The sequence below is a fragment of the Diadema antillarum genome, unplaced genomic scaffold, assembly GCF_040938485.1.
Source record: "Diadema antillarum isolate AM-2024a unplaced genomic scaffold, OU_Dant_1.0 scf00000202, whole genome shotgun sequence".
NCBI classification, from domain to species: Eukaryota; Metazoa; Echinodermata; class Echinoidea; order Diadematoida; family Diadematidae; genus Diadema; species Diadema antillarum.
In genome coordinates this window covers 541,424-569,296 of record NW_027271091.1, presented here as the reverse complement: position 1 = coordinate 569,296, position 27,873 = coordinate 541,424, and the positions used below count along the sequence as shown (strand labels likewise).

The 27,873-nt window shown below is 36.9% G+C and overlaps 1 protein-coding gene across 1 annotated transcript in view; it reads left to right on the top strand.

Moving 5' to 3' along the window:
* Positions 1-1,302: 1,302 nt before the first annotated feature.
* Positions 1,303-27,873, top strand: part of LOC139723912 (uncharacterized) — a 76,001-nt gene continuing 49,430 nt past the window's right edge. The window contains exon 1 of the mRNA XM_071635117.1: positions 1,303-2,118. Coding sequence (XP_071491218.1) covers positions 2,085-2,118 — 34 coding nt within the window. The 5' untranslated portion in view covers positions 1,303-2,084. The remainder of the gene's footprint in view (positions 2,119-27,873) is intronic.

Below are 27,873 nucleotides of genomic sequence, written 5' to 3'. Positions count from 1 at the left end.
TGTTTACATGTAATGTGTGTATGTGCGCGTGTGCAAACAAACAGAGAAACAGAAATGTACTCTTTAAAAAAAATCCAAACCCACCCAAGCACACACACACACACACACACACACACATATATATATATATATATATATATATATATAGAGAGAGAGAGAGAGAGAGAGAGAGAGAGATATATATATATATTTGAGAGGGAAAATAAACAGACCAATGTAATGTAGACAAAATGCGAAAATATAATACCTTTTTTCGAGTACTAATCAATTATGAAGAGTGGACCAGCGAGTAAGTGGACGCTCGTATAATCCTCACCTATACCTCTATATACATTTCAATCTCTTTATTGCGACACTGGAGTTCTCGATTTACCCTCTGCATCCTCAATCCATCATCATGCAGGGCTCTGTTCAATTATTATTTCCATCAATCCTACTCATTTTTCAGCAGTCAGACAGCGGGCAGAGGAAACGTGATCACACACATAGAAATTCGATTATGAGGTTATGACGGTCCACTAAAGCTTTAATAGGTGACGGTAAGAAGGAGAAGAACAAGAGAAGACACGCGAGAGAATGCCTGATCGCCATGATATAGCTGGATGCAAGTTTCCGAGGAGCTGCGACCACTAATCGGTCAAAGGCGGAGCTATAGCTAGCGGGCGTGCTACCACGACGAACAGCTCTTCTCTCGACACCTCCCCCCCCCCCCCCACACACACACTTCTTTTACTCGTTCTCCTGCATCTCTCATCACATGGAAGGGCTCACTGCTCATGCGTTACGCCATCCATCTATTCATCACTAGTATCTCGCCACCAACCAGTTGATTTGTCGATGAATCGTGCGAGGCAATGCTTAGCCGTCGCTCGTAAACCACTCGCTAAAGCTGAAACAGACGTGGATTAGCGTCTGCCGCAAACGACAACCAGCATTTTGCTTCTCGCTACTTCTCTGTCGAACTTGTGCTCTTCAATCTGCTATATTTTGTGTTTGTCAACACTGTCTTTGGAATCGTGGAGTCCCCAAAATCAAAACTTTTCGTTTCTTGGCAACGTTTCAAAGTTGACTTCAAAGTGCCACCAAACAGGAACGACACACCCAACGGAACTCGACATCTGATCTATATGTGTGCGCGTTTCCTTGAATTTCAGTGTTTGACATTTTGCTTGTAATGTGGGGAAAAACCCGCGACGATATACCTATAACACCGCTTGTTTTCAAAGAAGTAATTGTAATGCGCACATCTACTTAGTATACATGGAAACACTCTTGTAAAATTCTTATTATCTAGTAAGAATCATTGCAAGTTTCAAAGAGTCACTCATACGCAACCGCTGTTGCACACACACGGAAGCACGATCGATAGTCGGCAAGGAGGCATTAGAAGTCATAATCCCAACAAACATCGCGGCTGATTAACTTTTGAAAATACAAACATACATCTACGACCACGCACCAAAGTTCGCGCAAACATACACAAAGAATACGCAAGGAATACACGCATACCTCTCAGCAACCAGAAGGACAGTCACTGTTCGTCATCGTTACCCTGGTCGTTTGACGAGAGCATTCAGCGGGATGGTGAGACAGGAGAAGACAGCCCCAGAAAGTAGGAAATAATCGCTGGTGAAACGAAAGTGATTAAACCCAAAGACTTAGTGTTGGAGACGGCTAAGGACTGATACAAAGCTCCGACGAATTAACTTTTACTTTCATTCACCATTTTTCCCTTCGTTTTTTCATCAAATGGATGTTTTCTTTTCTTGCTCTTCTCCTTCGCAAATCTGATTTCAGCTACCGCGTCGACGCCTTGGATCAATTCTGGTTTGTTTATTTAGCTCTGGAGAGGAGAAAAAAATATATATATCAAAACCTCATGTAATCCTTGGACGATGAATCTCTGATATTTTCATTGAACGAGGGTTGACAACAGCTTGTATACCACCAAATTCATGAGGCAAGCCACTAACCTCCTACTATATAGGAAATGTGGAATGACTCCAAGCGTATAGTACAGCAGACCCATGGAATAAGGCAGGAGGAAGATCTCGTGGTGACCGGCTAATTGAAACTTTGTGAACATGCAGCCACCTGTGGATGTGCGGACATTATTTGGTAAGTTCTTCCATCACTCTTTTCTGCTGATGTCGTGTATTATGGCAAAGAAAACAAAACATCGCGTTTGCACCTGTTAATCACGTATCATTATGACCATAAGATCGGAGAGTTTTGTGTAGAACTAGAAGTTATACCCGTTTAAAAACTGCTATACTTGTATCTGATCTAATCCTGTGAAATATTCAACAAGTGAGCAGGAGACATTGCTGCAGGCTATATTGCAGACTTCATTAGGACGTTGACTGCTTCTGACATTTTGAATAACAGGGAAGGATACATTATAACTTGTAAAATCGGGACGCAACATTTTTAACGCGCCACGTACAATGATGTATCTCAATTGGTTTCTATTACAAATTTAATGTCTGGATGTTGGTACCCTGGAAACCCTTCTCGATATAGAGCATCCTCGCGTCTTCTAACAAGAGTTCCACGAATCGCATCGGGCAGTAAACTATAAACATTGAAGCTGTCATGTTGGCCTAATTTTTGCTTTCACGACATATCCCACTCGTGAGAATCTTTTTTTTTTGTATCTCTGAAATCAGGATAAAGTTTCAGGGGATCCGGCGAAAACAGAAAGAGAAAAATAAAAAGTCTCCTGCAAGATGCAAGGAAACACCTTGATTAACACGTTGCACACAAAACAAAGTGCCAGTGCGTAGCCGAGAAAATCGAACTCGTATAACCTATTTCGTGTGCCCTTACATGTTTTCATAGCTTGTTGTGAGTGTGTTTTACATCGAACTGTCAAATCTAGACCAATTTAGAGTATATAGACTTCTTCATCAAGAATTTATGTGGACGCAGTCCTATCTCAAATAAACAACAAATGAAAAAAAAAATGGAAATAATCATCCATGAGCTAAACTTGGCATCGTCTTGTTTTAAACATTGGACAGAACTGGAATAGATGAGAAATATACTGGTTGTTAACAAACGGCTTATGTTTATTTGTGTGTACTCACTTAAGATGTGACATCAATATAGACAGCATTGTTTGTGTATCAAAGTTAGTTTGCATGAGAATATTTTGATACTATTAATACTGCTCGATGGTTCACTGTACTTAAGTGTCATGTAGATGAAACTTCGCGAGAGTCAATTCTATTCCCTTGTGGAGAAAGGTCAGCGAGAACTCTGCTCCTGGGCACGAAAAGTAAGATCATGAAATTGTCTCAGATGATTCCTGTGGCGGCTAAAATCAGTCATTTACTCTGGCGTGAATTCTCTCTAAACGTCTCGCATTCAATGCAATATGCATACATAGTAGGCCCACCGCTGGACTGGCGCGATGGATGCAATTTGTACAGCGATGAGGTGTATACCGAGACGAGAACAGTGTTAATGACATGCGCGATGTCTTAGCAAGCGCCAGGAAATAACAACGAAATACGCATTGAATGAAGGATATGGGAACACTAGTCACGAATTCAGTGGTACACAATGTAATTGCTCCTTCATTTCACATAATACGTGGATGCCGACAGTATCAGCACCTGTGCCAAAAACTAATCAATATATAGGGAAGTCTTGCCAGTACAAAAAGACGAATACAACACACAGTAAAACAAAATGTTATAGATACTGATGTGACCAGCAAGCAATAATGGCATGATTTATCATAGTCCTATAAAACTCATAGTGATATGACCAGTCTAATCATAAGATAAGGACAGTGCTTACAAAACACACAAAAAATGTCTTGAATTTGCAAAAGAGGATGATCAAATATCCCAGAAAGTGACTTGCATTCAATAATACCTCGATGCATATTTGATAGACGACGCGATAGACACCTGCAGTTAATGATATCAAGGAGGAATATTCAATCTTGCTAACCTGTGTCTGCAGTGTGTAAACGCTCCAATGGAAAAAAAGAAAGAAAAGAAACAAACTTGTAAACACCAGCCAGCAATTATTGTGTGAGGCAGATGTATTGGTTTCCTGTGTACCCAAAGGTTATTATTATCCGCTTTAAAGTCAGCGGTGCAGGTCACCAAGCGGTCGTTCAGGCTGCAGACAACTGTGTCATGATTACTAGTCTTGCAATCATAAGAAGGAAACGTTCTTTGAAGAGGAGGTCCTGATGATACTTCTGTGATGTTAGAGCGAAAAACCAGATATGCATTTACAACCCATTAAGGTAATTCTTCCTTCTCGCTTGCACGGTGTTAGAAGAATTATGATTTTATGCTTTGCTTCATAAAGAATTGATGTTCGTCACACAACATGCCCAGGAATAAGCTTGACTTGATTAACTGTACTGCTATCACGGTGAAGCTCATACGCTTCTGGTGGCTCTGTGGGAAAAAAAATACTCCACTCCTTCCAGTATATTGGCACAATTTAGACGCCTCGCCGTATAAAAGACATTGTGTAAATTGCGCTTACCGAGGGAAAAACGGGCGAATTCAAGATGTCTTCTTTGATATGGCTAGTAGTCTTAACAGGACGTTTACTAGGAGAGAAACATTCCTTTTAAGTGACAATTGTGTTTCACTCCACCTAGAAGTAGGTATTGGTTTCTGTTGAAGAGAGAGAGAGAGAGAAAGAGAGAGAGAGAGAGAAAGAAAGAGAGCGAGAGAGAGAGAGAGAGGGGGGGGGGGGGGGAGAGGGAGGGTGAGGAGAGTGAAAGAGGAAGAGAGTGTGATATGTCAAAGGTTTGTTAGAAGAGAGAGCCGGTGAGATAAATGAATGATCGCTCTGGTCGTTTTTTCTGTTGTTTTCATTTTTTATCTGACAAGACGACTTATAGCCATAGCTCATATTCAGCTGCACTTTGCTGGTCTTCCATGGGGTCCAGTTTTGAGTGAGGAGGACCAGCTCACCGGGTTTTACACACCACGCTCTTTCCGATGAATGAACGAAGCTTTTACGTGCGTGGGATTTGATTCTCACACACGGGACCTCCATCTGATGTCTTATCCACTGTAGGGACAGAGTGTTTTGCTTCTACTAAAGCGGATAATACACAGCATTGATCAGTGAGCTTCCTTGGCTTCGAATTCGCGCCCGAACCCGAGCCATTAGATTAAAAGACAGATACACTACCATGGTATACTTGCAATACTAGCTATTGAGCATCGTCTTATCTACTAACCAGTCGAATATTGAATTACAAACTGCACCTCCACTCATGAGGTGAAAAAGGTGAAAAGGAAGACCACAATCTGCATTCAGTCTTGAAGTTTTCTTGACTATCAGAGCTCGGTTGGGCGAACATTGAAATTTTGAGGGTGGAGAGTCCACTTAAGTAATTGAGGGCCGTGACAGCGTGTTAATCGGCTGACCCAATCTATGAACAGCGAACCTCCTCGATTTCATTCGGTGAAAGAGGAAGAATCCGAAGTGGGCGAAAAAGGTATACCATGGTTGCTTGATGACTCAATTTGGTGCATTGGTATTGATTCCTTAAACGCAACAGATGTGACAAGGTACAATCAGAGCGCCTGAGAAGCATCACACGCTACGCTGTGAATTTGAGAAACATTAATGTATGTCCCAGAGGGAAGTGGGGTCATGTTTCCTTTGAAATCTGCTCCTGTTTGCCGGATTGCTTACACACATGCATATAAACACACAAGCAAACATTATGTACATTAAACAGTATTAAAAGAACTATGTAATACAAATGCATATTTCATTGTGTTCATTCATGATACCCTGAACCCCACTAATTTCCTGAGTATATGACAAAATGAATATATAAATATGTGTCATATTATGTGCTATAAATTGCATATGTTGTATACTTTAGCAGTGATTGATAGGAAAGCTCAACAGGAAAGCCTGACACTTTGTTTTCTTGTGTTTTGCTTGTTTTATTTGTTTCTCTGATATCACTTGAAATGTATTGTTTTGCAAATGCCGAATAAATGATAATAATAATAATAAAAATGATTAGTAATAATGATAATAATAATATCACGAGTAGAATCGTAGTTTGGATTTTTGTGGGCTTTTCCAAGTAATCTGAAGAAAAATACTACAAAAATATTATCATAGAATGCATGGCACATTACAGATATTCTTTTGGCCACATGAGCGATGATCAGGATATTATAAAAATCAAGTGAGTTGCTATTTCGTCGATGAGCAAAATTCTTGTGAGGATCGCAATTTCTCATTTCATAAGAGTTAACCAACAAGCTATCAATCCTCGTCTCCCTACATGTAAATATACACTCAGCAAAAAATGAAAGTAAACGTTTTTTTCAACTTATGATTTCTCATTGAATATTTGGCTAAAAGCCATTGTCATTCATGCGTATGTGCTCTTCCATAGAACAATAAGAACAAACAACAGATTTCACACAAAAAGAAACCTGAATTAAGTTGCAAAAACAAACCTTTGATCTCTATGGTATCTTTAAAGCCTAAAAGACCAATGAAGGCTAAAAATAATGGAGGATTATAAAGCATCTTATGTCAAATCTAAATTCAAATGAAATGAGAGAAGAAGCAGTAATCAAACAAGAATTGAGCTTTTTCTTTCAAATTAGGAAATTGTAAGTAATGTTTGGTTCTTGAAATTGTCACATGGATTTTAAATCACTAGTTTAAAGTAAATAAATAAATAAATAAATTCTGCTCATTTAACCATCTTTATGCTTTTTATTCCCTATGTCGTTTGAAGTTTGACTTGATTGAAAATTCTTATTTCTCCCCTTTAGTTTCCCACTTTGTTTTCTTAGAGGTAATAAAGAGATAAAGAGAACAAAAACTTATTTTTCCTATTTCATTCATGTCTCTCATTGTGTTAAACTGGTCTTTTGTTGTCAATGTTATCTTGAAAGGCATTTGCAAATGAAAGAGAACATCTCAATTTTTGCAATTTTTGATTTTGTGCCTTGGAGGACAAAAACGAATGTGCTCAGTCATGCGTAAAGTTTTCTTTTTAATTAACTCATGGGCTTAATAGCCAATTAAATTACCGTTAATATGGTATATAATAGATTGATTTTCATAAAAATCTTCTATTAAAAATATGACCTCGAAAAAGTGTTTACTTTCTTTTTTTGCTGAGTGTATATATAGCATTCTGACTTAATTCTTTATTCCTCGTTGTAAAATGGAATCATTATGAAAATGATGACTTGTTATCGACATGTGAGGTGATTATTCCACTTAAAGGTTATGCCTGTCGCAAATCCCAGATAATACCTTCACCCCCTGATCAGGTGCTGTGTAATACCGATCTGCATATTGTTAATTTGAATCTTAATATGTGCAGTTTTCCGAATATTTCAGACGCCGTATATAGTACTGATCTGCTTATTGTTAATTTGAATTTAAAATGATCAGTTTTCCAGATATTTCAGGAACTATATAGTACCTTTCTACTTGTTGTTGATTCGAATCTTAATACATGCAGTTTTCGTGATATTTCTGTAGGAAATTGTTTATAAAATGTAGAAAGTTCTCGTGTTGAATTGTTATGTTTTCGGCAAGAATACACTATGACCTAGACCATTTTCCTTGCCTTTTCTGCAAAGCCATCATAATGATTATTATTATACTTTTTGAATTTCGATTCGACAATCTTACAACATTCTCGCCTTTCCCAACTGTTCCGTCGTCCCTTGCCAGAACACAAACTGAACTGACTTGGGAACATAAAATTCTAGATTTATGAGTCTCTCTTAATTTTTATTTTCTGACAAATTCAGTTTTTTCATGTGTATGTGCTCATTTATCCTTATATGGAATAATGAATGTCTAATCACTATATGCATGAAAACAAATTGATATCAAATTTATTATAGAAATACTAAACCCGGAGACGAGAATCGTTCTAGATGTTATGCAGAACGTGGGCAGAGGATAACTATTTGAGAGCAAATCGAAAAAGAAACCCTTTTTGCGATTGACTGAACGAGATGAAAGAAATATGAGATTTTCATGTGCAATCTAAGCTGTAGGGTGTAGGTAATCAATATGACAAGATGAAAAGTATACTTTTATAGAACACGAAAATGTAATATCTTTCACATATGGGCGTATACTAGAATACAGAAGGTAATCGATATGACAAGATGTAAAGTATACTTTTATAGAGCACAAAAATGTAATATCTTTCATATACAATATACTGGTATATACGATCATACATGCACTATAGTACACGCATGTTGTATATACAGCTATATGGTATGGTATGGTATGGTATGGTATTTATTTCCGTATGAAAAATTAAAAAAAGGGTGGATTGCCCATATTCAGCGTTGCCAACATGGCAACGCTGTTCTTCCATGGGGTCCACATACAATGAGTACAATATGGACACGTACAAAATGAATTATACAAACATGCAGGTGGAAACACATACAGTAAAATGAGAGAGAGAAAAAAGGACAACTTTTACTGATAATAGAAAAATCTTAAAGGCAATTAGATATAACAATAACCAAATCAGAATATGTTAAGATATAAAATGGAGTGTTTGAAAATAAAAGCCTCAAACATATCTATGCAGTGAAAGAAAAAAAAACAGATTGTTGTAAAATGGTTACTTTGATAAATTTAGATAAAAATACGTAGTAACGAAACCAAAAGTAACTGGAGACTTGTGTAAAATGCTTAGATGAAATGACAAGAAAAAAAAAGAAAGTATGTATGTATGCATACTATTATTATGTATAATATTAAATGTTAGGGAGAGATGAACTTACTCACGTATGTACATATCGTGTGTGTGTGTGTGTGTGTGTGTGTGTTTATACACCGATGTTGATTTCAACCACATCTCAAATCTCAAGTCTAGATATATCATAGCGTTAGATATGTGAACTGTTTTTAAGATGGCCGCTTCGATTTAGCAGTCTCTTTTCTACAAGAGATCCATAATGTATTTTTATCTTTGAACTCATTGATTTGAGTTATTTTGAAACCAACTGTGTGCCATAATAGTATAGAATTTCATAGAAGGGCACGTCTTGTAAATGAATTTGGTGCTGCATTTGTCACGAATGTCGATGCTTGATAGTTTGAGGGTAATAGCTCGAATGTTTCGCGTCATCACTGCTCGGGCGTAAAATTTTGCCAATACACCTTATGCTCTATTACATTTGCCTGTAGACTTCGATTGTCTTTCCCCCGCTATGCAATGTCTAACCATGACAGTTGTATTTCTATAAAATGCTGTAGGGGCATGAATGACCGGACTTGCCACATCTGAAATGAGGACGAGAGACCGAAAATGAATCAGGAAGTGAAAGACAAAATCGAGAGCACTCAGTGAGGGGCCATTGACGAAGAATGTGGAATATAGCACGTGAGGTGTTCAATTCGCGTCCTCCTTTGTTCAAATCAAATTCATTTTAGAGAGCTTGGTGCTACAATAGAGTGTTTTAATGTCTCCGCACATGACCACCACATTTATGGCACGTGCACTTTACCCGGGAAAAGATTCGCGCTTTTCCTGTAACCCATTGATACGATAGATTCATATCAGAACAAGATCGTGCTGATTTCAGCATCAATGTATTAAATGGTAGATGTTATTAGTATATCACCAATAAACTCTCTTCAATCAGCAATCATGCTATTGGTTGCGATTTGATATGTGTGTGATGTTTTAGTTCAATTAACATTTTCAGGTATAATGTGTTTGTGTACGTGTGTCTGTCTGTCTGTCTGTCTGTCTGTTTTTGCTCATTCGTATCGAATTGCCAACGTAATGATATACATAAGCGGGCATATACTATTTCATTACCACGTGTGACAATGACATTGTCAGCGTCCCTATATCATCAAGGATCTTCATGTTTTGGAAATTGGAGTCCAAATTCAGAAATTAGTTTTCCTGTAATAAAACACATTCACCTTTCCAAAAAACAACAAACAAACAAACAAAAGATCAAAACCACGCCAAAAATAATAACAAAGACTACCAAAAACTACAGTACTACAGCAAAAATGTTACGATAGATAGTGAAGATGCTGGCATTTCTTTATACTCGAGGCACGTAAAACCTCGACACAAATCAGAGAAAAAAAAGTTAGGAATCGTAGCTTTGCATCAAACAGACAACTGACCATGTGGAGGCCGATGAAACAGGATAAGGTTTGCCCGAGGCGTTGATAACAATCAGATAGAAATCCACTTGTCTGCCTTTTAAGCCCATTTGGATGCCATGCAGGTGACTTCATTGAGCTATTTTCCTCATTGTTGTATCGGTACTCCCACTGTAACACTTACGACAACACAGCGACAATGGACTCTCACGTGTCTTGTTGCCATGGTCTCCAATGTCAGAAATTTCATCGTATAGCTACAACGCTTTGAGAGATAGAAGCTCCTGTACGCACTCTGATACCCCTCTCTCTTTATCCTGCATTTTAATGATTTGTATTATACACACACACGCACACACACATACACATTTATGCATACAATCTATGTATTTATACACTGATAATTATACACACAAAGTGTGCATTTGTGTGTGTGTGTGTGTGTGTGTGTGTGTGTGTTTGTGTGTGTGTGTGTGTGTATCAAAGGCAAGAAAAAGAGAGAAAGAGAGAGACAAACGGGCAGGGGAAAAGGGTGTAGGCCTATACACATCGGTGCTTTGAATGTATGCTAAAATATACAGAGAAAAATAGGTCTATAATTATGTGATGCAGACAATGTACAGTATTGTATTGATCGCATTATATTTCTTAAACAAAGTCCTATACAATCTTGAGGAGTAAATAATGATAACGCTTACGAACATACACCATTGTTATACAGCATTGATTCTCACTTTACAGTGCATGCACTGTTAGCCGCTTACATGCCTGGCGTACGTAACAAGGTTGTCTAAACGTCCCGTCAATTTAAAATGGACTATACAAGATGTTGGACGATTACTCGATAACAAACCGCCCACGCAGATGTCTTAAAAGGTTAGTTAAACGTACCCAAAGGGAGGAAAACGAAGGTTACAACAGCTTAGGAGAAGGGAGTGATGGAATATGTGAATGTACTATTAGGCATAAAAAAGAGGGGAGGAAAAGAAAAGAGATCAATATCTTTTTCTTTAAAACAACAACATCAACATGTATAGTCAGAGTCTATCTGTCTAATATAATATCTATATATCTCTCTGTTACATAGTGCATCAGCCACAGAGTTGTGCAAATGCCTATCACATTTCACTTACACACACACCCTCACACACACTCACTCACACATTTCACATACACAAGCATATACGTACCCTAACGCTCACCACATTAGACAATATAACTCAAAAAGTGAAAAAGGAAATAGAAGAGACAGCCTATGTATTATGTGTATTAATTTAATGAGTGATCTAAGATGTTTCATCGAAACGTTCCATGAAATGCGTTTAAGTACTGATGTCGTTTTTGCTCCTTTTTTTTTCTTTTCTTTGAACACACTGTGTGCGTTGGGAGCAGTTTTTAAAAAAGAAAACGTTCAAGTTATCACATTTTGATGCGTATGAATGGTTCAGTTGTATCAAAAATATCCAACCATAAAACAATTTCGCAATAAGACAACAAAATAAGGAGATATCATTAATTTTCTGAATAAACCATAACATTACTGCAGAAGGTTTTTCTAGTAACTATTTCAAGAAAAACTGTACAGTGTATACTAGTATCTAACAATACAACAGTGATTATACGGATACCATCAATTTTTACATTTTTTTTTTTCTGTCACATTTCGCAACAATTTTGAAGCACTATAAAAGCTGTTTTTCTTTCATCTGCCAAATAATGGTAAACAGTATTTTTAACGTTCCCAGTGTATAAATCTTATTAAACACCACTATGTAGTACGCTCGTCTGAAATGGGGTTTCATCCCACGTTAAAGCACAAAGAGGAGCATGTCGTTCATTAAAAACGGCTAATCGATACCCAGCCATGGCTCAATGGTAACCAGTTAACGTACGCAATGCGCGGCCCCGTCCATTGTCGTCTTTTAGCGTTGAACCATCCGAGGAATATGGGAGTAATGTAAACGCTGAGAAGAAGCGGCTAAATAATAATCGATAACTGGCATTGACCTTCACCGGTTATACAAGGAAAGAAACTAAAATGCAGTGGCTAGTAGGTAGATCCATATAGATACAGCACATTAGCCCACTTAAACCTTTTCTCACACACTATAGGGAAATCAATGATAGACGTCCACCACACATGACGATTTATTTCATGTATTATCTTCACCACGAGGCAAACAAACAGACCTGAAAAGAAAAGATTACGCATACAGTATTTTCTCTCTCTGCGAAGACATGTGGACACTATTCTGTTACGTGTGCTTGTTTGTTTGTTTGTTTGTTTGCCGTGTGTGTGTGAGCGTGTGTGTGTTGCCCTTTCTTCGTTGCTTGAACATTATTGACTAATGATAGGACACGTACGACTTTAAATGGTATCTGTTATGACGTCTTGGCACCCTCAGAATCCTCTGTTGCAATTTAATTTCAAAGTAGGTACCTGTACTAAAGCTACGGTCACAAAGGTTCGTACGAACGATGCGTTCGTACGCATGTCACTGTTCGTACAAATTCTGGAGTTCGTACAGATAGATGGGGCACAGACTCTTACGTCCTTCTTACGAATTTCATACGAACACTGTTTAATTCGCAAGAACAAATTGTGTACCTACGCCTTACGAGTCCCTTACGAACGCCTTACAAACTCGAAGAGTTGTTCGTAAGAACGCCGTACGAATATCTGTTCGTAAGGCATTCTTACGAAAGACGTAAGAGTCCTCTATGAACAACCTAGGGCGTTCTTAGAATCATCGTAAGAATTTAAGGCTTCAAGAATTGTCTCTCGACCCTGAAAAATCTTGCGTAGTTGTTACGATGTTTGTACGACGCCTTACGAAGAGAGGGTTTCGTACGAAGTTTAAAAAAAAAAATCTTGGACAAGACCATCGACCAGGCTACGAACTTACGAACGGTCTACAACTGGTCTACGAACGCTGGTTTCGTACGGCCTTCTTAAGAAGATCTTACGAAATTGTCTACAAATCGTTCGTATGGCGTTCGTAGCAGTTCTTAATGGTATTTGTGACCGTAGCTTAGCTATCATTCCCTGTGTGTCATTTTCCTTCTCGGTTTCTTCATTCATTTGTGCAATGCGTGTCTATGGCCTTGGAAATGTGAGCGTTGATATGTGGAAGAAAGGTCAAATTTGCTCGACATATTCAGTATCATCAGGGGAAATTCGGTGCCCAATTTGGAAGTCATTCATCTTGTAACGGGAAGAGGCTTTGGAGGCCTGGAAGGCAAAAGCCACTCTTCATTTTGAATCTCAGCCTTCATGTTCATATCATTGTGCTGAAGTCTCGCGAGTTACAATGTTTCTAGGCAATGGCAACATGACTCCAATGCCCTCGACTGAGTGGAAGCATTGGCAAGTAAGTCAATTCCACTCCCCTCCAGGATTAAAGTGTCTCGTTGGACTTCAGTCCGCCTATCTGTCTCTCGTCTGTCTATCTTTCTGTCTGTATGTCTGTCTGTCTGCCTGTCTGTTGTTTTTCTGTTTGCCTGGTCCGATGTTATCCACATATTCCCCAGTGATTTGCATTTCAAGTTTCAAGACGAGAGATCAAGATACCATTCATGTGTTTGTTGTTTTCCTGCTCTACAAACTAGGACATCGAACGAAACATTTAGTAATTCTTTCTTAGATCTATAAACGACAAAAGAGTCTCTTTTTATAGAGCATTGTAGCAATGTAATGTTACAAGTGCTTGTAGTACAGCTCCTCATTGTATTCAAAATATCCAGGTTGACCTCATCATTGACGTATTCACATGGCGCATTGACGCATTAGTGTCTCAGACTCTCAGTTTGGTTTTCGTGCATAGCATGTTACTTCCCATGCGAATATTTTTACATAAGGTTGGTAATCATTTGTACACCATTGGTTCATACCTTAGCCTGTCCGAGGCTTTTATTTGACAGGGTTGATCATTAAGAGAGCTGTATAGTTAGCTGATTCAGCAACCAAGCAAAAAATGATAAAAAAGAAAAGGTTTATGATAATTTTATTAACGAAACAATGAAATACAATGTGTAATTTGAGTTGATGACTTGATTTAATTTTCAAAATAGGGTTGACATTTTTTTTTTCTATTTTTTATTTCACTATGATGTTTGTCAGAGTAACTTTCACAGTATGTAACTTTTTAATTTTCGATAAACAGTGTCTCTCGCAGCAAATCATGACATATTGTAACGTTCTTGCTTTCATGCTGTGACATAGAACCGGGGAAAAAAGCAACGAAGAATATGCATCGGTTGAGCAATTTCTCTAGCAAAACAATTATCAACCTTTTCAAGGCTTTTAAAACGACCACTAAAACATCACATAAAAAGAGCAAAGACCAGAAATAAAAGCGACATACGAAACGCGTGATAAGACATATAATTATTATCACCTTCTACCAACCTCACAATATACCGCGATTGACCTTTGGTTTTTGAAAGTCATCCTTGTTGACGATGCTGGAAGCGGAGCATTATGGATGCTTCTTATTGCATGCTCTTGGTGTCATTTTCACACATTACAACGCTACATTATTATAATTATGCAAACAGTATAGGGTTATCGATTTATGTGTGTGTGTGCGAGTACGAGTGTGCGTGAGTGTATGTGTATGTGTGTTAGGGTTGACGGGAAGTGTATACTAACAAAATGTCACGCACACACTGTGTTTCTTTTTTTTTTCAACCCCGTGCTCGCCACATTAATTTTCTGTCCTAAGGTATGCAGTGGTGGATCTACAGGGGGGGGGGGGGGTTAGGGGGTTTAAATCCCCCTCTGGGGCTGCCAAGTAGAAAAAAAAAGAAGAAAGAACACACAAACAAACAAACAGCAAATAATTAATCAATTATCTTAAGACCAAAATGAACAATAAAGGCACTTTTCTTGCGTAAAAGTTGTCAATTTCAAAACTGAAAATGCAAAATTTTCGCCCCGTTACTAACAAAAAAGATTATCATACACTAGTATTTACTTAAGAGTAAATTTAGTGTAAAGATAGTAGCCTCGCGTGCCACGTGAAACATACCTTTAGTAAATCCTACATTTTTCCTTTTCTTCTGTGCTTTCTTGTAATACAAGAATAATTTCTATTGCTCGAACAATGTGATTACGTTTTAGGTTTTAATGAATACATTTCAGACGAATGGCAAAGTGAGAGTGGCTCGCTCGCTCTGTCCGTTATACTTATAGTAAAATGAATAGTTTGCATAAGTTGTGGTCATAGTCCTTCGCAGTGATTTTTTTTTTTTTTTTTGCTGTGTTTAATTTCCTAGAAATTTGGTTTAAATGCTTTATAAACGCGACTTTTGTACTCCGTTTTTACAAAAAGTCCCTACTTTGGAAGGGGGTATCCCTTCCCACACCCTCCCCGGCTCGGTCGCTTCGCTCCCTCACCGAGGATCTCACACCATCACATGAATGTGCCCCCCCCCCCCCCGTCGAGATTTTGTCCCCCCCCAAAAAAAAAAACAACCAAACAAACAAAAAAACAAACAGAAGTGTTCCAGCGCGCATGAGGCGCGGGTGGGGCTCCACCACCCCTCCCCCCCCCCAAAAAAAAATAAATATATATATAAATATATATTTGGGCAAAAGAAAGAGAAAAAATAGAGCATGCAAGTGTGCTTCAAATCGCAAGCTGACAACCCTAAAAATGGAAAAAATCTCCCTACTGTGGGAGGGGGGATACCCCCCTCTCACCCCCCCCCCCCCCCCCCCACTCGCTTTTCTCGCTCGGGCTCAGTCGCTATTACGCTCCCTTGCAATACCCAGCTCAGCCCCTTAAACCCCTCCTTCGGAAAAAGCTAGATCCGCCCCTGGTATGTGTGTGAAATTTGTTCACATTGACTTACTGCCACGGACAGGGTTAACTAACTTCAAAGTGCCAGCGTAGCGCTTGAACCAATTCATGCATATGTGACTGATTTGATGTGTAAAAAAAGAAATGTAAATAATCGTCAAACAGATGATACTAGTTATGAATATGCTAACCACAACGAACCACAAAATAATTCATTGAAAGGGTAACATAGTTTTGGTTGAGATGGGGGGGGGATTCAGATTTTAACTTTTTTCGGGATGATAAGAAACTATTTACGAAAATGATATTATAAAGCACACAATTCCAAGAGGCACTCGAAGTTTGTTTGATTCAAATCGTTTTTGAAATGGCCGAGATATCCACAAACAAAGTAAAGGAAAGTGGTCTTTAAAGATACGTCCCATCACCTTTTTTTACGACCTTTGGATTTCTATTACAATCGGTATAAATTATGCTCTTTAATATATAGAGGTTTTTCATTATCTCACAAAATACCTGGAAACCTGAAGTCCAATCTCAATCAAAACTATGCCATACTTTTAAACGAGAGTATCTAAAAAAAAAAAAACTCATTTGCGAAGCACAGAATAAATGCCTCGTTGTAATGAAATTGTAATTGTGGATCTATTCTGAAGCATCATTCATATGCATTCCCAAGTGTGATTGATATAATCATGCGGGGATTGAGTACAAAATCTTTCGTCCTTGATTTAAGATGCAGTTTTCTATCTATTGGAAACATGGAAATCTTCCAAGATTACTGAGGATACTTAATACCTTTGACCTCAAATTGGAAAAGCAAGTATTTCTTATGGCATGAAATACAGCTCGGCAGGTGCGTGTGTTGACAATGGTTTCGTTAGCGGTACCATGAGGGATTTCCTTCCAGTGACAATTTGAATATGTGACATAATTCAAGCTAAACTGTAAGAGGAATTACTGCAAGTACTATGAAATGCCTGTCTGGCAGACAGTTTACATGTAATGTCAAATGTAGAAGAGCAATGATTTGTTCGATTTCGTTCTGCTTATATTTAACTCTGAAACTCTTACAATGTATTTTTGTTTTTATCGTAACACTTTTGAGTAAAAACAGAAAAAGCGAAATATTGTTAAAATAATCTAAAATATGAGTGTGTTTACGTTTATACGTAGCTGTGCACTAACTTAAGTTATCGACCCGTTTCTTGTCTATGATGTAATTCCTAATACGTAACCCCCCCCCAAAAAAAAAAAATGAATAAAGATCGAAAAATATAAATGCCTGCTATGAGTATAAGGATTGGAAGGTAGTAACAGAGGATAGGATAAGAAGTAGTTTTCATTTCTGTGGAATTAAAATGCTCATGCAATCCCCCAAGATATGATGAGCTGTTATTTAGAATTTTATAACGAGTGAACTGAGCTTCATTGCATCGCTATTCCATCAAACGCCGAATCGCTTGCGCCTTAATATGCTGCAACTTTATAGCATCCGCAAAATGACATGGTGGGTGGGTTATTCGCATTTTGCATTCTGTTAGCCCAGATACCAATAAGCTCCTTAGATTTCTCGGCGCTCGGGTGATGATGCGAATCATCTGACCAAAGTTTGCCGGCCCAACGCATCGCTCACTTGCTTTTCACTCCAGCCGGTTCTAAACGTGACATGTCATCTGCTCGCTGGATTATCAGAACCTTGTAATTTTCTCGGCGGATTATGAGCCCCGAGCGTGTCATGAAATAGATATTTCTTTCCCCTTATTTGTCATTTGATTATGGAGTTTTGGGCAGATGGCTAATCAGGGCTTGACTTGGGCTGATATAAATGTCATTACCTACAGGATGAAAATGATTAATAGGCATCATGAATATGATTATAGAAAATGAGTGCAAGTATATGCCGCACCAGTGCAATGAAATGTTATAAGGGACGGTCGATATTTTGTATTCCAGTTGACCATACACAATACATAAATCGCATTATATACATGATATAATTTACTCACTGTAGTACATACTGATATAGTGTATCCCTCTCCACAATTACGTAATTATACTGAATTACATTTATGTATATATAAATACATTGTACGTATGTTCAAATATATAATATGAACACACGCGTTTCAGGGGCCGCAGAACCGGGACAGGGGCTGGAACCCCCCCCCCCCCCCCTACTCACACGCACACACACACACACACACAAACACACACGCTTTTGGCTCTTTAAAGAAATCGAAAAATTACTTTAAAAAAAATCATAACAAAACCAATGACTCTGCGATGGTTCCGCCCGGAAATTCTTCTCGTCGACGGGACACCTAGAAACGTTCTGCAGCCCCTGTATTTGGTATATATATAAAAATATATATATATATGTATACTATGTAGTCACAGCTATACTTTCATTAATCACTTCCTTCCGTAACCACCTGTCGACGATTCTCAGATTGAGTTCAAATTCAGTTCAAATTTATTTCATATTTCCACTTTCTCGATGAAATTTCAAAATGATTGACAGTAGTACAACAAGTAAGGACTCAGAATATATACAACCATGTCTTTTAATTGAAGGAAAAAAAAACACATATTGAACACAAATGTATGTGTTCATATCATGATATGAAGGTGCAACAAGGAAATAACAGAAATATGATGGGGCCTACATAAAAGCTATAACGCTTGTAAAACTGTAGGTTTCCGAATTCATAGGCGTGGAATTATACAGAGAACGGATATGTTTATCTTGACCAATTAAAATCATACCAGTACAAAAATCAATATAAAGAATTCATTAGTTGTTAGTCTATACGTAAAAATTCCGAGATTATAATCAAATAGGTCTTGGTGGAAAAAGCAGTTAGTATGAGCTAAATATCCGGCGTGGTTTGTGATTCTTATTGCGCGCTTTTGAATACGAAAAAGGGAATCTAATAATGAATTAATTGCATTTCCCCACGCCAAAATTTCAGAATTAAAGTGTGGAGATATTAGAGAAGAATATACTGCTCTGCAAAATATAAGGAGGAAAAAATTAAGCTTATTTAAGATTCCAATATTTCTAGACAAAATTTTTCTTACAAAATTAATGTAAGTTTTCCAGGATAATTCTCGGTCAATCCAAAGCAATAAAAACTTTGTGTTATTGACCTGCGTTAAACATCATTTTAGTATTTTGACAGTATCTGGAACAACATTCAAGAATCACTGAATACCATATAGTGAGATGAATTTGATCTTACTCCCGGAAGTGTTTGTTGTATAATGTAATTATTGTGATGTAATTATTGTCAATGACAAGTTCAGCTTCATCCCTTTCATCTTGTTGATACTGCCAGTCCATATAAACTTATATTCACGATCTGTTTCCGACAGCGGTTTCGTATATCTTCCGCTTTCCAACTAAGAAATGATACTGGAGATCAATTAGATTTCACTTCTCTACTAACGATTCTTTTGCCCGACAATGATGTCGATATTTCAGAGGGATACTTTTTCATTTCAACTGGTATCATGTTTTCATAATTTGTAATTCAATTGTTCGTGCCTCTGCAGGGAAGGAATTCCATCCGAAACATTAAACCACGCCAAACCATGAGAATTTTGCATGATAAAAACAACCATGCCTGGCGCATGCTTATCTATACTTGGGATGTATCTAAAATTTTATCTATTTTTCCCCTTAAAAAGCCAATTCCTAACACCCCTCACCTCCTTTCAATCCGTATAGACCAAGTCAATTTGGAAACTGTTTTTATGGCAATTTCGAACGGGGAGGGGCTTCAAGTATGCCTAAGAAAAAATAATTTATGCACTGACTTAGCAACTTAACTGGCTTATTGCATAACTCATTGAAAGTGCTTTTGATCTTCTTTGGAAGCCCCCCACCCCTCAGTTAAGGCCGCCTCAAGTTACAGTGCTCAGAAGTCGGATTCATCTCTGCAGAGGTGCTTGCTTCAGTCACGGAGGAGAGAGGGGGAGACTCCCTTCCACCTCCCTGCTTCAATAAACCTTTCATTCTTTACCTACATCTGGATGACCGCCTTGAGAAAAGTATTAGCCTACATCCTACCAATCGGAGCCTAAAATGCGCCCAGAGGTCTATTCGGCGTATGCATGTCATTAAGCCTCCCCGAGAATAACTACTTCGTATATATATATATATATATATATATATATATATACATCATTAAGAAGTATATGAATGAGACTTGCGGATTTAGGAATGCATTATTTATGCGCAACTCCAGTCAGGCGGAGTTTTGCTCTAATTGAATAGGTCGTTTGAAGTGACATGACTGTCTGACAAGAAGAATAAAAGAACATATTTCATTTCATTTCATTTCATTTTATTTTATTTCATTTCATTTCATTTCATTTCATTTCATTTTATTTAAAATTTCCACACAAATCATACAGTGTTTTAACATCCATCCATGACAATAACAACACATAGATTATAAGTTCAGTTTATGCAAATAACATTTACATGACACAAAATCAATTGAAATCATTCTCAAGTACATTACATTTATGACGGGAATCAATTGAAATCATTCTCAAGTACATTACATTTATGACGGATGAATACAATTTGTGTGTGGGAACCTAAATAGAAGCAGATGCATATGAGAGTATAGGTCCCCAGAAAGAAAGTCAAACACAGGTTGTTACACTCTCACACATACACTGCACGCACGCAAGTGCACCTAAACAAGCGTGCGTGCACACACACACGCGCACACACAAGGAGAAGAGAATGAGAAAGAAGAAGAGGAGAAAACACCAACAACACCGTCATAGGGACAGTATTAATAACGGTACCTGCAGCTGCAAGAGGAATGAAATATGAAAGAAAAGAATTAAAAATGAAACCATGTGGACCTGTTCTGCAAACATGCCGAATAATCTATATCAGTATTAATAATTTCAAATCATCTGCTAAATCATATGAATTCTTAATATAATCAGAGTATTGCAAAAGAAATTTATTTTTAAGCTCACGTTTGAATGAATACCAACCGGGAGTTCGTTGTATTTCACTATCTAGAGAATTCCAAAATTTGGGGCCATTGTACATAGAAGTAATCTGCAATATTCGTAATCGAGTTTTCGATATATGAAACCTATCACTCTGTCGTGTTGGATATCTATGTATTTCTTTATTTTTCTTAAATAAAAACTCCAAAACTTCAGGCAAAACACAATTATTCGAATTATGCATCAGAATTCCTAATTCATTGAATACAAATCATCTATTTTTGAAATTTTACTATCTAAGAAAAGCGGATCAGTATGTACATATAGATTACGTCCATAAATACATCTTAAAACTCTCTTTTGAGTAACCAATAACTTATCAATATCTATCTTGACTGAGCTTCCCCACGATAATATTCCATAATTAAGATATTGCAAAATCATACTTGGATATAACATCAAAAGTATTCTGATTGAAAAAAAAAACCTGTTTCAATTTATAAATAGCCCCAGCATTTCTTGAAATCAGTTTATTCAAATAAACAAGATGAGTGTTCCGATTCAATTGATCGTCAATAAAAAGCCCCAAGAATTTTGTTGACTGCATACTACATGACGTATAAGTGTTTGATCAAAAACAATTTGTCCAGAAAAATTTTCTAAAGAATTACTGAATAACATGTGGGGCCTAATGAGTTTTTTTGCATATTCATCTATAATTCATTCGCTTGAATCCAATTGTTTAAAAAAAGTAATTCTATAGTAACAGTTTCAATATATGAACAACATACCAAAACCAAAGTCACACCCTTTGCAGTCACAGACTACAATCCATCCAGTTCTAATTTTTTTCAGTAGTATTATTGCACAGAGAAAGAGGAAGAAAAGTGTTGAACAAAAACGTGAAACAAATACAATTATTTTGTCGATGAGTTTTATAATTCAACTGAATCTCTTCTGTACTGCAGACACATTCGTTGGGGTGCGTGTATGTATTAACTTATACACGTGATTAGAGGAGAGAGTGAGGAAGAGAAGTACTTAGAGGTTGAGACAAGGCAAAAGGCGGATGAAAAGTTTCAACTTGTTCAAATCCAGAGAGATCCTTTATTTTTGTGTTCGTTTACAAACACTTGTGTCTTCAAAATTCCACGAAAACACAAAACAGCCCTAAAAGATGGAATTGTGATTATTATTCTATGCTTCAGACACGTTAGATCAAGTTTGTACTCGGGCAGGCACTCTACTCTATCGCACTAATACTTATCTCCTGAAATGAACTTGGCGCCAAAATGTCGAGTGTCATTTCTTTTTTAAAAATTCATTTTCCCTTGGGTTACAAAATGTATCGGTGCTACATACTCGTGAGTCAGTCAATATGTTGTATCCTTTTTTTTTTTACCGCTGCTCTGACTATTTAGCTTAATGCCTGTGCCATGTAAAATCCCTATCCAAAATACATTTTTTTTTTTTTTTGGGGGGGGGGGTCAAAGGCGGAAATAACGGACCAACTTTTGTATATCTTGTGTCAGAATCTCTTGAATTTAAGTAAGTAGATTTGAGAGTTTGAGAGACGGCTGAAAAGTGAAATCTCCAAGTGCCATCTTCTCCTCCTCCCTCGTTGATCGGTGGGAACTTGACGGTTGATGTTGTTCCTTTACTGGGATTATTCCATGGCCGACTAATCACATTTAAGGCAATTTTGAGAATGGATATACCTTGTAATACTATGCGGCACACAGCTACATCATTACATTTGTTTTTGCTGCCAATTCCCGACGGAAATATTCTTGGGCGATATCTTTCAATATCCTCTAGTGTATGTAAATGCAATTTACTATGAGTTCACCCTAGTTTTGGCAGAACTAGGCTTATCCTATGCACTCATTTTCGAGAGAGACTACATGTATGAAAACACATACACACGCACACACGGATATATACGAAGTATACAATTATATACATGTATCTAAAACCAAATCGCTTGTACATTTTTTTTAATTATTGATTGCAAAGTGTTCAAACAGAGTACAATCAATTTTAAGGACAAGTTCACCTTCATATACATGTGGATTGAAAGAATGCAGCGATATTAATAAAACACATAAGTAAAAGTTTTTGGAAAATTCGGACAATCCTTTCGCCATCATTGCCGTCATCGCTGGATTAGAAGACTACTATAAAGGAAAATTAAAAAAACAACAACAACATATTTTCACTTTTCTCGCAAGATAAAAGAGCACTTGACTTTCCTCTTTCAGAAGGCAGGGGATAATATCACCCTTTACGTATACGTCAATGTCAAGTCGTGGGAGTGTGTACCTTTTTTTTAAAAAAAAAAAAAGAATTTTCATGAACTTCTCTATTCTATTTCCTCATATTGTTCTACGCATGTGACATCATAAACTGCAGAAGTATTCTCGTCCAGCAGTGACTGCATAGAGACTTAAAAAATTAATAACTTCTGAACGAATTGCTTGATTTTCTTCGAACTTTCACTGATATGTTCTGATAATATTGGTACATTCACTCAATCCGCATGTATAAGAAGGTGAACTTGGCTTTTAAGAGCAAATAAAAAAAAACAACAAAAATATAAATGAACATCTGTAATACAAACTTAACTTGTGGTAACAAGGAAAGACTATTTTGATAGGAAATGTTGAAAAGACTTTGCTTTTCGATTTCGTGATTTTTAGCATGATGATTAAAGTCATATGATACGGTAATTTTCTTTTCAAACAATTACGTTTTGTCTCTAAGCTACATTACAACAAACAACCTTTGATATCAAATATTATTTCATGATGGAACATGATGACATAATTGTATGTGGGTAACCATCCCGAGTCATTGAGTTGAGAGTAAAAATAATTCTTATTTGGGAAATTCATATATGAAATTATTTATTTCAGATGACCACCGGAATCATAATCTGTGATATTTTACTGCCTTTATGGGTATTCTAGGCTATTGGACAGTGATTAAATAAATCATGAATAAGTTAGATTGAAAGATTATTATATAACTACATGTATACTAATCAATTAATTGAATTGATGAACAATATATAAAAATTACATTCACTATAAATTCCACTGTTACCGGATAGCCAAGGTTACATTTTTGTTTGTTGATTCATTTGTAATAAAGATCAGGGAGTGTGTGTCTGTGTGAGTGTGTGTGGGTGTGTGTGTGTGTGGGAGGGGGGATGGTTAAAGGGATTGTATTGCATTGAATGAGGTGAGGATTCAGCTTTTAACTTTTTGAGCGATACTTAGAAATAACTCTATAAAATGAGCGTACAATTCTTAGAGGAATTCAAACTTTATTTGATGAAAACCGGTTTTGAAATAGCTGGGATATCCAAAAACAAAGTGAAACAGAGCGATCCTAATAAAAGAAAATGGCTCTCACCTTTTATTAGGATCGGTTTGTGGATGTTTGGGATATCTGAGCCATTTAAAAACAAATTTCATCAAATAAACTTTGAATTCCTTTTAAAACTTTATGCTTTTTCATATTCCATGACAGGTTTCTCATTATCTTAAAAAAAAGAATTCACCATTGAAAAAAAAACAACAACAAACAAACAAACATTTGGAACTTGAAGCCCCATCTCAACCAAAACTGTACAGACCAATAGTATTCATTGATATCAAAGTAATTATATTATCATTCCTTTGATATCAATGAATATCCATGCTTTCTATCATAATGGATTCACATTATTCCTAAGAGAAGTGATATTGCAGTATGTCCCCAAAAAAAATTACAACGGGGCCCTCCGCAATGATATCTTAAAATAGTGAATCAATTTAAATACAAATTCAGGGTGTGAAACTCTAACTCATTGCCTACATCTTACAGAAAATCCCATTCGATTTGCTTCAGTGGTCAAAGAGAAATGAGGAATTTTGTAGAGGATGTCGGGAATCTCTTCTGTCCAAATTCTGTCTATTATTCACACACTAGAGCATTGAATTGCTAAAATTGGAAGAATCAGACTCATGACATGCTTTACAACAATCCACATTTCTCTGTGACCGCTTAACCAAATTGAATGTGGTTTTCTGAAAAATAGAGCTAAGATGTTATGTTTTAAGACGTTGCACTTTTATTGACAGGTTGATCATATTGGGTGTTATCAATTCGAAAATCTGATTGTAATTTTTGGGGCGACTTACTGCAGTATGTCCCCAAAAAAATTACAATCAGATTTTCGCATTGATAACGCCCAATATGATTATAATTTTTAAATGCTACTTCAGAGTCTTAAAATATAACATTTTAGCTCTATTTTGCAGAATCCCCATTCGGTTTGGTTAAGCGGTCACAGAGAAATGTGGATTGATGTAAAGCATGTCATGAATCGGATTCTTCCGAGTTTAGCACTTGTGTGTGAATAATAGACAGAACTTGGACAGAAGAGATTCCCGACATCCTCTACAAAATTCCGCATTTCTCTTTGACCACTGTAGCAAATCGAGTGGGGTTTTCTGCAAGATGTGGGCAATGAGTTATAGTTTCATCACCCTGAATTTGTATTTAGATTGATTCACTGTTTTTAAAGATATCATTGCGGAGGGCACCGTTGTAATTTTTTTTGGGGGGACATACTGTATAGTTTTGTAATAGAAAATTATCTATCATCAGTGATATTGTTTAACAATAAAAAAAGTATAAGAAAAAACGTCATGTGATTCAAAACAGATCAATAGTATTGATTGAAATGATACAACTGAATCTACTATGAGTTTAAAATCATAATCAAGAGAAGTCAAAATAAACACGTTACTGGATTCAACAGGCTGTTTTTCACTACTCATATCATTATTGCCCAACTGCTCTGTGTTGCCTTGTTAATTCCATCTATCCAATATGACTTACATGAACTGTATACTTAATGCTCTCGCGTCTTATTATTTTACGCCGGCACCATACACCCCCTGCACCAGACTATGCCATCAATAATGCAGAAGGCAATCATTTTCTTCGCCTTCAGGACGAGCGGGTCAGGACAACGATAATAAAAAGAACAACAAAAGAGTGTTTTCCAGGGTGAGTAATGCTACGCATGACTGACTGCGTATAAAGGGGCACTTCCGCGTGTGTTCAGCTGCAGTGTAGACAGGGTTAAACTATACAGTAAGTGGAACTGGAGAGATTTTAATAACTCCATGGCCAAACAAGCTTCCTCTTGGTCGCAGTGACGCTTTCAAAACGCAATCAATCCTGATCGACATTAAGACTACACTTTCACACTCATGTTAAAGACACAATTTACCATTTGTCGATGAAACAAAAACCCAGCATTAGTGCTTCAAAACGGTTCTAAAATGTGAGTTTATAGGGATAAAAACAACCAATGTAAAAATTTGAATCAGAATAATCAATGTTACGTATTGTTAAATAGACAAAATGTGAACAATAATTATAATAAAAAATGTTTCCAGACTAAACCGTCTACAGTTATGGTTAATTGAGAAACACAGTGATATCTCCTTATATTTCAGCCTTTACTGTGAAAAAATTCATCATGATTTGAGGTTTTATGATACAACTGACCTACACATATGCATCAAATGTGATATCTTTAACGTGTTTTCTTTTTATCGCTGCTCCCAAAGGTAAACAGGATCTTTAACCATGAATTTGTCAACAAAATTTCAGTTTTCCTTTCCTTTCTTTTCCTCATGGGGTGCTTGACTCTGTATTTTCTTAACTTTAGTGTCTTAAACCAATGAGTTGATCAGTACTATCTAAGAAAAGTTATACCACCTGTAATATTGAAAATGAAGAAAAAGTCACAAAAACCCTTTCATGCGAAACCAAGGAGTTTGTATTAGTGGCTCCGTAAATCAAACCTGCCTTTGTTCATAGACGATATTTTGCTGACAGCCGAATCTGAACTTATAAAAATATCATACAATCTTATTTAATATCAGAAAGATTGACAACATTGTGTGTTTACGCCTGAAATCACATGTTGAAGCGTGGTGTGCTGCTTCTCTTGATTAGGTTGTGGAAATTAATTCCGAACGAATGCATATTAGCTGGTTCGGCTAAAACGATACGAACCTGATACTAGTTTTTTAAAATAATCAACATTTCCGTCTTCTCGAAGTCAAAATGTTATTTTCTGTTTTCTTTCACAGAAAGTAGGGCACTCTTGCGTTTGAATCTTCGCCTGTGTACTGGTCTGCAACATAAAACTTTAGGACTAGTATATTTCCTAATACCTGTAATATCTGGAAGCGTCTGTCCTACCTTTTTAGTAGTAGGTTTATGAAAATTAAGTGACTCTTGTCATGTTCATGATATATCCTTACAAAGCTTATGGTCTAAAGAGATTAACACCACAGAAATCAGAAAGTCGCGTTTATCAGACTGAGCTAAAGAGCGTCTGTTCGCGATTGCCGAATATGGCATGAAGTACACGTACATTGCTTAAGGGCGTAATACCCCAATATCTCTTATGAAGGTTTAATTCTTGGGTTTGAATTCATGATCCAATATAAAATCTCTGATCCAATATACAATCTCCTGCCCAAACTTATTTACACCAGGACTCTGTCACGATAGCACATTCTCACTTGAAGAAAATGAATTATTCCCTGTTCACCTGAAAAAAAAAATCTATTTCCATCACAGCTTTAAATATATAATCTTCCTCACTCGGCCGCGTCACATTATATCATGAGACATGTTCCATTTTTCCTCACATGTTACTCTAGAGAGTTGTCCCAATTAGATTTCCTGCGTAGAGGATGATTCTTTACTTGATGCCACGGTATATTAGGATACTTCAATCCAATTCAATTCAATTCAATTCAATTCAATTCAATTCAATTCAATTCAACTCAATTCAATTCAATTATACTTTATTTCCATCAAACAAAAAGTAATGCCTAATGCAAAGTAGACATTTGTCAGTCCATATTGT